Source organism: Terrapene carolina, unplaced genomic scaffold (genome assembly GCF_002925995.2).
Source record: "Terrapene carolina triunguis isolate 2854851 unplaced genomic scaffold, T_m_triunguis-2.0 Scaffold96, whole genome shotgun sequence".
Taxonomy (NCBI): Eukaryota; Metazoa; Chordata; order Testudines; family Emydidae; genus Terrapene; species Terrapene triunguis.
Window position 1 is genome coordinate 74,328,739 of NW_020664447.1, and position 10,070 is coordinate 74,338,808.

At 42.5% G+C, this 10,070-nt stretch overlaps 1 protein-coding gene across 2 annotated transcripts in view; it reads right to left on the reverse strand.

Annotated features, from left to right (window-relative positions):
• Positions 1-1,862: 1,862 nt before the first annotated feature.
• LOC112107053 (serpin A3-1-like) overlaps positions 1,863-10,070 on the reverse strand; it is a 9,744-nt gene continuing 1,536 nt past the window's right edge. Inside the window, exons 1-5 of one of the 2 annotated variants that reach the window (XM_026651317.2) lie at positions 8,769-8,816; positions 7,120-7,788; positions 5,403-5,673; positions 4,472-4,619; positions 1,863-3,308 (exon numbers count right to left, since the gene is read on the reverse strand). In XM_026651317.2, coding sequence (XP_026507102.1) covers positions 3,114-3,308; positions 4,472-4,619; positions 5,403-5,673; positions 7,120-7,771 — 1,266 coding nt within the window. In that variant the 5' untranslated portion in view covers positions 7,772-7,788; positions 8,769-8,816 and the 3' untranslated portion in view covers positions 1,863-3,113. Of the gene's footprint in view, positions 3,309-4,471; positions 4,620-5,402; positions 5,674-7,119; positions 7,789-8,768; positions 8,817-10,070 lie in introns of those variants that run through there. The other variant, XM_024200599.2, reaches the window with a different exon arrangement.

Here is a 10,070-nt window from a genome sequence, read left to right on the forward strand (position 1 = left end):
TTTTTCTTGCTTGGGGAGGCAGAAATGCTGGAGCCGGCCCTGCATACCGGCCGCTTCTGGGGAGCTGCGCAGAGCTGGATAGGGAGCCTGCTGCCCTGCCAACCCTTCCCCTCCTCCCCAGCACCAGCGATGGTCCCGGGCCATGCGCTGCCACCTGTCCCCCCCCCAGCACCAGCATGGGTCCTGGGTCGTGTGCTGCCGCCTGTCCCATACGCTGCACCAGCGAGGGTCCTGGGCCACCCCCCCAGAGCAGCACCCCTGGACCTGCAGCAGCCCTGGCCCAAGTTTTAGTTAGGGGTCTATAGTACAAATCATGGACAAGCCACAGGCAGTGAATTTTTGTTTACTGCCCGTGACCTGTATATGACTTTTTAGTAAAAATATCTGTGACTAAAACTTAGCCTTAGTTATGAGATACTTAGCATAAGGAGAACAGAATTATAGATGGACATGGCCCATTCAGGCCATACAACTGCTACAAATAAATATACCCAATATGATATGTTGATAGTGTTCTTAATGCATATTAATGTGTGTGGTGTGAATAATACATATTGATAATGTGATATCTATTAACCAAGCATACACTGGTCAATAAGTGGTGGCCTGGGTGGGAAAACAAGATGTGGAGGGGAAGGATTATAACCCATATCCCTTATATCTGCCCTGTGGCATATGGTGTAGCCTTTTATTTTGTTTAAAGTGAATTTAGAGAGTTGTATTACACCACCATGTGTTTGGCTCTGGTTGCTACAGTTTGAAGCTCAACAGAGTGAAATTGCCTCTGGTGCTTTTCTCAGATTTGGAGGCTTTAGGAACACACAAAGTCCAAGGATAATGACCACAGACACAATCACCAGTACAAAGCCTTATCTGTACTACAAATTTTATTAAGCAATAAGTAAAGTTACAATTACCCATGCATATAAAAATCCTAAAAAACCTATGTAATAATTATCAGTGTAGTCATACTCACATCCTCAAAGATATTCTAGGGTCTGATGGACCTCTCACCAATCACTATCAGGATAGTTCCTGCTGGGGTTTTTCCCGTGGCTAATCCCGCTTTTACCCAATCGGCGAATCCTTTATATATTGTAATTCTAACTATGCCTAACACCTTATGCATATGCACAAAGGTGTCAGCCCCTTTTCCCTTAACTGTACTTCCACACCTCATGGGGGTGCCCCATTTTTCATAGGTAGTTCATAGTTCCTCTTATTCTTATTAGCATTTATGCACATGTACCCTGCGGTCAGACAGACATTTAAAGATGTTACAATCAGGTGTCTTGCGGTTTTGGACAATACATTGCAGTCTATTGCAATCCATTTTTCTGTAACATCACTTATTGGCACATCTTATGCAATAACCTTGTGACTTTACGGGCATCGGGTTATTCCTAGGTCACTCACTCATGTCAAGCATTCTTAAGCCTATGGCCTAGTTTGGCTAAGCTAAAAATCTTACAGGTCTCATCCTGTAGGCCTTGCGTTTCAGCCATGCTTTACCTAATACACACTCATCACTCCTAAATGCTTGTCAATCCCTATACTTTTATAATCCTACAATTTAAACCTGTTTAGCATACAGTGATTATATATGAAATAGCATAAGAGTAGACCATAGCATCATGTAATAGAATGATAAATGGATGATAAAATGAAATAATTGGCTATAATGATTTTAGATTTCCCAATAGGAAAACTCAACAAACATGAAAACAGACCTGAATGCTCATTAACTTTGTCTAAGTTATCAGAGCACGAGTAGTCATACCAGAATCTGATCCTGATGTAAAAAAATCCAAAAAATCTTTTATATTTATGTTCTCTCCATAAGATACCAAGTGCACAATACAAAATTTGCAAGGGCATTTTATTAATGTAAAAATTGCTGAATAACTTTATCATGGGCCTTAAGGTTCTTTTACAGTCAAAGTTTATGATCTGCAAACACAATATTTTTGGATGCTTTCTAAATATTTGTTGGAAACATATGTAAAGCTAATAAATCCAAGTTCATGGGGGGACTGGGTGGAGGAGAGATGAGAGCAAGAAAAGAATCCAGCAAGTAAAAACTTGTTCTTCCTTCTCCATCTGAGAAAAGTTCTGCTCGCTCACTATTTCTTTTTTAAAAACCCAGACACTTTCCAGAGATGCTGCTTTGTTAATGTGGTGTCACCATCATTGAAAGGCTTAACTGGCTTAAAAAGATGTATAAAACATAACAGCGAGAGAGTGGAGAGTCTCTAAAAGTCAGCACGAGTGAAAATTTTAGGTCCCAACATTTATTTTATTCATTACCTGAAAAATTAGTAATTGACAATGTAAATTTCTGTGCCTGTTTCATTATTGTGCCTTTAAAAGTTGTTTGCCAATCACTGTGGAAGTAACATGGCATCTAGTGTGTGCTATGGAAGAGCAATTCTAAATGTTTTGGAGCGGCCTCTGGCTTTTTGGGACATCCCAGATAAAAGCTGGAACATGTGGGGAAGGCAAGATGACTGAAGGAGAAATAACTGAGAGAACCTGTTGGAGAGAGAGAGCTGTGACGGGACTGGCTTCGCAGCGTGCTGACTAACAGCCAGGCCATGGGCAGCAATAAGGGAAGGGATTGCTAATTTCTTGGACCCCCCGGCTGCGACTATCCAGAGGCAGACTGGCAGAGCAGTGATCATTACCAGGATTCCAGGGTGATAAAGCTGCCAGTGAATAACCCAGAACTGAAGGCATTCAGGACACCGCCCCTCAGTTGGGAAACTTTACATCTTACATGAGGATCTAGTAGAAGCCTTTTATAAAGACTGCTTTTCTAGGGACTCAGATAATGTATTAGTATGATCTGAATTACCAAACTGGGGCAAAGAGATGATAGGCCTTCTTAGGCAGATTATCTGTGATTTGTTATTACACGTGCTGTATACATCATTAGCTATTTTGTTTGAGAAGAAATCTCAATTGCTTATAGGCTAAAAATTCCCATATATATGTTTGATTTGCTTGTGAATGTAGGTCAATTAAAGTTCAGGGATGGTCACTGACACCTGGTGGTCTGTAGGAGAGCCTGCTGCGGCCCACCGTAAGCACTGATGCGTCCAGTGACTCCTCAATTATTTTATAGTCGGGTTGACGATTTTCCCCATGAAGATTGTGCTGAGGGTGGCTTTATCAACAATCATCAGCACAAAGGGCCTGTTGAATTTAATGGTAATTGAAGGACGAAGAAGTTTGCTAACTACTATTGCAGTGGCCGCTGCTGCCTCGGTGCCATTCTCATGAACATTCAACACGGCCTTGTGAATAGCCTGCAAGGAAATGAGGCAAATGTTACAGCGTGAGTACAGGACCGTGAACAGCAGCTGAAATTGAACTTGCTGTGTTAGAATGGGAAGAATACAAACAGGATTGGTACAGCCCAATGAACCCAACTCCACTGAGTGGCAAATCTCCCCTGGACTTCAAGAGGCGTTTTCCCTGTATCCGGACTCCAGGATCAGACCCAGCAATATTAAGAGGCTGTTGCAGTTATTTCTCAATTGCAGTTCCACTGAGAAGAAAGATAGGCCTGCATGGATCAAGTCAGCTGCCCTTCTCCGCAAAAGAGAGAGGTTTTTTTCTATCAGTGATTACTATCAGCAATTCCTCCTTAACATTACAAACAGTCAGTACGTTTAGACAGTACAAAGCCGTGTTCCAGCAGAAGTGTCCAGGCGAACAATGATCAAGAATCCATGGCCCTGAGCCCCAGAATTATTTTTCTTCGGTGCAGCTTTTGTGTCATACTGTGCATTGATACTGCTGAACCTTAATTACTCCAAACCCTAACTGGGTTCTGTACAGAGGTGGTATGGAACCCCACTCAGAACGTCCTTATTGTCCCTAATGTGATTTAGATGATAATATCTCAGTGCTAAACTAGGGTCAGATTCTGATGACCTTACCTCTTTTGAGCTGTAGCCTATTACCCACAGTTAAATCCTGGCTCCATTGAAGTCAAGGGCATCACTCTCATTGACTTCAGTGGGGCCAGGATTTCACCCATCTTCTCACTGGAATCTGAGGCAATGCTTGAGGAAAAAGGGTGACTAAGGGTATCACAACCTAGCCCTGGATTTGGAAGTGACTGTCACTGCTGCTATTGAGCCAATCTAGCCTGGGGGCAAGGAATAGTTAAAGCCATTCTTGTGCTTGTGCCCATTCTTAATGTACTTGCTGCTCCCTAGGACCATTTCCTTTTATAACAACCTTCAGAAACTACAGGTGAAGCCTTGTGCTTTCTGTAATGAGCCTGTTTGTGCCCTAGTCTAGAGAAAACTGACTGAGTGCCAGCAGCTACTGAGGTCAGTGAGAGTTCTGCCAGTGGCTTTAGTGGGAACAGAATCGAGCCCGTAAATAGTCTCGGATGTAAACTTTATAATCACAGGTACAGACAAATCCTGTTAACAAAACCATTTGTTCACTAACTTACTTTTGAAACATGCAGGTTGGACGTCCCAGCAATTCCAGACAGATCAGCGTGGCTAGAAAACACATCAGTAATACCCATTTTCTCAAACAGGACTTTCACATCGTAGGACCCCGAAATAGAAAACTTTGGAATGTACAGATTAATACTCCTGTCAACAAAGAACACAATATGATGGTGGAACATTGCACTCAGCTAATACTACGGAGTACCCGCAATTTAATGACACTGCCCGGTGCTTTTCTGATTCCTGAGACATCGGCATTCTCTGTGTGATTTGTGTGTCTGAGTGAGGATTGAGCACCTAGAAGGGTCTAGGTGAGCCTTTTGTACATGCCTGGATGCTCCTGAACAGATGTGGTTGGACCATTAATACTAATTAATAATTATTAATAATAATAATTTAATAATAATAATTAATAATAACAAATGAACTTCTCCTGAGTTCATAACTTCATTTCAGAGCCCTGACATGTACCTTCCAACAGACTTCTGTGGGAACAGGAGCAGTTGGAGGGACAAGGAGATGGTGGAGTGGGGTCAGAGATTAGGGTAAGGAGGTTGGAGTCAGTGGCACCAGGCAGTTAATAAATCTCATTAGCAACATGAAAGAAGTAGGAACTTTCAAACATTCAACTGGCAACAGTACTTGTTGTAGTCCTAGGACCTGCCAGACTTGTTCAGATCAGTGGCCTGGCTAGAGTCCTAAGGGACCAGCAGTTGGGATGCTGCAGCCTGTGCTGTCAGAAGAGCTGGAGCTGTACATTCTGCGACGCTCTCCTCTAAGGTAGCTGGGGGATCATTTGAGAACTCTACTTACTCAACATGGAGAATACTGAACTATGATACCTGCGTTAATATTTTGCCTTGCTCTGGAATTCTCTCCTAAATTACCATCAACTATCTATCCGTACAATGGTGGGCAAAGGGTTACCTTTTTTGAAGTAATTTCTCCCATTTACACACAGTTTCTTTCAAGAGAGCAGCCTCCAACTGCTTCATCTTCCCTTCGTCAGGCAGAATAAATAACGCTTTGGCATTTCCATTGTACGGTATCTGCACCAGCCAGCACGACAGCTGGTTATCATAGTGGCTTTCATAGTCGGTATCCCGGCGCATCATACTGACTTTAACGGAGGTTTTCTCATCCACCAAAAAATCCTCCTCGAGAGTGTGGAAAGGATCGAAAGGATTTTCCCAGGAGGCTTATCATCAAAAGCAAAGAGAATGCAATTTAATAGTGGAGGGAGAGAGGAATTTGTTGGCAGAAATTGGACTAATTCAAAGGGAAGAAGCTCATAGGTGGGGGTAACTCCAAGTTTATTATTATGAAGCGATGTCTGTTTTGCAGGCGAGCGGCAGCAGAATCGCTGATGTGCTGGAGTTTGGGGTAAATGGGTTATTAGTCAAGATGAAAACCACTAAATGAAATGAACAAATGTTGTTGGTTTTCTTTAAAGCATTATTGTGGAGAGAAGAATAGGTCCCTTAAATATTTATTCTGATGTAATGCTGCCCCCCCCCAAACTATTCCAAATCAAACTGTTGCTACCTAGAGATGTCAAACCAAATATTGTCTTCATGCTTCTTACCCCTAGGAGCCAACAGGCACAGAACCACACTGGGTGAAGGCACAATCCCACTTGCAGCTCCAGGGACCAAGAGCCAAGAGTGTATGCTGCACCATTCCTGAGAATGGGCTCCCCTCTCCACAACCAGCAATGCCCCTCCCATTGCTGACTGGTGAGGAGCTGAGCAAAGCTATAGCCTGCTCCACTCAGCTGGCTTGTGTTCCACTAGTGATGCAAAGAGGCAACAGCCCTTGGGCTTCCCATATTGCTAGGAGTGCGGGAAATGCACATATTGTTTCATACATGCAGTAGAAACTGACCTGAGAATAACAAATAAAATAATGACTGTAAATATTCCACCGCCCTTGCAGAACAACGTTTACACCAAGGTTTAGCAGTGGACTGGAAATCAGAATCAAATCACTTCTTGTTTTAATTCTTTATTAGGAAGAATTTACCTAGCAGGTACCTCAAATAAAACAGCTATTAAAATGATTTCTTGTAGCTGTTTTATACTCAGTAGGCACCTAAAACACAATAAATGAACATGACTGCTCGGATAGAGTTTAAGGCCAGAAGGGACCATTTGATCATCTAGTCTGACCTCCTGCACAACCCAGGCTTTGGAATATCATCTGGTGACCCCTGCATTGCATCTGTTCTTGATTAGAAGACATAAGAGATGGAGAATCCACCACTTCACTTGGTAGTTTGTGACACTGGTTAATCAGCCTCATTGTTAAAAAATATTTCTAATTTGAATTTGTCTTGCTTTGATTTCTGCCCATTGGTTTTTGTTATTTCTTTTCTACCCTTCCAAAGTCCCTTCCAACTAAGAATCTTAAAGGAATTTTAAACTATTGGATCCCTCTTTTATGGTACATCAAATAAATGTTTTTTGTCCTTACCTTCAAGGCTCTGCACAATTTAGTCCAGTTCTAGCGCTGCGCTCTATTATATTATGACAGTTTCTCTTAATTTATAGAAAAAGCAGCAACAACGTTTTCTTTGCTTTAGATCAAAATCAGCCATTCAAAGATTATAATTTAAATAAATACCCATTTGGGCTCCATGCCTTACCTTTGAAATAAATGTAGTTAACAAGAACCATTATAGTGTTTGGATCAAGATAGCCGACTAGTTCCGGAATTTTCCCACGGGTTTTCTTCTCTACATAACCATTGATCTTTTTCGTAGCCTCTTTTGAATTATGGAAATCAGTAGGAAAATATTCTGTTTCATAAAAGGTTTTGACGTCTTGTAAAAACTTCTCTAGGGCTTTAAACTCGTTCGCTATGAAAAGGGCATTTCCCATACTTGTCTGGATCTTATTGTTAGGACAATTCATCATGTGGATGTGATGATGGAAACTTTCATGTATCTCCTCCTCCTGAATCTCTGTCAGGCTAAAGCCCATTCCTTCAAAAATCTGAGTCCGAGTGGCCGATTTAGCACCCATTGCCAGCATTGCAAAGGCAGTGGCAATGCTCACGGGAGAGAAGAACACATTCTTGTCTGCTTCTGCTAATATAGCCTGCTTATAGAATCTAAATGTAAAGTCCGCATAGCTAGTACCTTGTTTGACACAGGCCTGGCTCAGCAGTGCATGCTCTTCCGTGTGATTTGTATCTTTATGGTCATCCTCGCAGGTGGGGTGATGAGGAAAGTGATGGCAATGGGCAAGAGCACAAAGAGCAGCAAGTAACAAACACGCAGAAAGGGCGGAATTCATTTTCCTTTCAAATTATTCTGTCACAAAACAGAATCAAACAATTAGAGGGGCAAAATTAATAGTGACTTTGGTAGCAATTAATGGCTAGTTGTTTGCATTAGTTGTCATAACAATTATTAATAAAATGTATATAAAAATAATGCAAAAAACAAAGGAACATGGCATATCTAACGTGACTATACATGATTATAAATCCCACTAAGGGATAATTTGGTTTAGTTTACTAATATGTCAGTTATAATAAAGATTGCAATATGCCTCGGCTGTTTAGGATATGTGATGTGTTCTTCTCCAGCAAAATTCTGGAGCTAGTGTGTGTAGGGTCAGTAGTAACAGTGATGTCATTTTTTCTACCATAACTATGTCTCACTATTCACTGGACACAATTAGAAAGTTTAAGAGGCCTAGCAGGAGTTGGAGCAGCAGCTCTTTAGCTCCCTCTAGTGGTGAAGTGCGAGAATTGAGGGAGTCTGCTGCCTGACTAATTTGCATATACCACTCTGACTCCCCCTATAGTAGTGGTTCTCAAACTTTTGTACTGGTGACACCTTTCACACAGCAAGCCTCTGAGTGCGGCCCCCCCCCCCTTATAAATTAAAAACACTTTAAAAATATTTAACACTATTATAAATGCTGGAGGTGAAGCAGGGTTTGGGGTGGAGGCTGACAGCTTGCGAGCCCCCCAAGTAATAACCTCATGACATCCTGAGGAGTCACGACCCTATAGGAAAACTGAGTGGCTCCCTACCTGTTAGCAGGTATAATTTGCATCATGTCAGGAGTTCCATGAAGTGCCAAAAGCTGCACAACCTGGGGTTTCCCTGGTGCCACACATACAATCTGTGATAAATGTGCTGGGTAATTGCAGGTATATGAAAAAGGAGGTAAGTGTGAAAACGTGGGGAAGTGGAGTTATCCACTGGGCCACTCTTAGCTGGGCAATGGGTCCAGATTGGGTAGCCATGCCCAGATGGGCAAGAGGAACACAGAGTCTTACCTTAGAGAAAGGGGGTTTCTTTTGAGTCCACTGGGAATTCGATAGGACCTAGGAGTGAGGACTGAGCTGAGTAGTGCAATGACAGCAGGCTAGAGCAAGTCCCCAGCTGAGAGGAGCCCCTGAACCCCCCTGACTGAGGTGGGGGGTGGCCTGGATTTGCAAGGGAGGCCCAGGTGGAGATATACCTAGCTCATAGAACTGGAAGGGACCCCGAAGGGTCATCGAGTCCAGCCCCCTGCCTTCACTAGCAGGACTAATTTTGCCCCAGATCCCTAAGTGGCCCCCTCAAGAATTGAACGCACAACCCTGGGTTTAGCAGGCCAATGCTCAAACCACTGAGGGTCTTGACCACCAACCCAATTCCCTATTACTTTAATACCTTGTTGGTCTTGTCATTTGTTTATTTGTGTACCCTACATAAAATTTGGTTGTATTCCCAAGTTTACCAGACTGCGAGCTGCTTGCCGGAGGGGAAGGTAACTGCCATGAAAGGTGACCAGGGGTTACATTTTAGATGTTCAAAAGTCAGAGCATGGCCCTGAGTGGTGATTTACCCTAACCCTATTTATTTATTTTAAATGGAACCCCATTTTCAGCCCAGCAGAAAGTCAGATTCCCTATGTAATCACACCCCTGTGTGTTTGGGGATACACCAAATAACTTCCAAGCATAAAGGGAGGTTGACCTCAGTTTTTTCAAATATTTTTTGTTTCATATTCCCTGCCATCCCCCAATGCTTAATCTTTAATCAGCTCTATCAGTGACCCAGTTACATACACTAATAACTACAACCCCAGCAGCACAGAAGAACAGCTCTCACTTATTGTATTTAACCTGGAGGGGATAAGTCATGGCCAGCATTTTAACCTGCGTTTTTCTAATTATCTGAGAGGTAGCACACTAGTTCCAGAAGCACTTTTTCTTTTGTCTGCCTGAGTCAACAACCTCCCCCTGTCTACTTCCCATAGCTGAGCAGAGTTTAATTCAGTGTTTTAGAAAGCTTGTTAAGTACAGAATATATGCTGCCTATAGCGAATTTATACCAGGCAGGGTTGAAGACCCCGTTTTCTATTTCTGTTGTACTGCAAAGATGTAATCAATTTCCATTTCCTTTTCTCATAGAAATTTTAATTTGTATTTTTGTTAAAATTTTGACATTGGGAAAATTTTGGCCAGCACCTTTTTTATTAGTTTTTTTTGCCCCAGGATGGGTGAAATGTCTCAACTGAAGAGATCAAAAAGGTGTGTTATACAATGTAGTGACTCGGCCTGGCTCCCGACGGCCCCTGAGGGGGAGGAGCC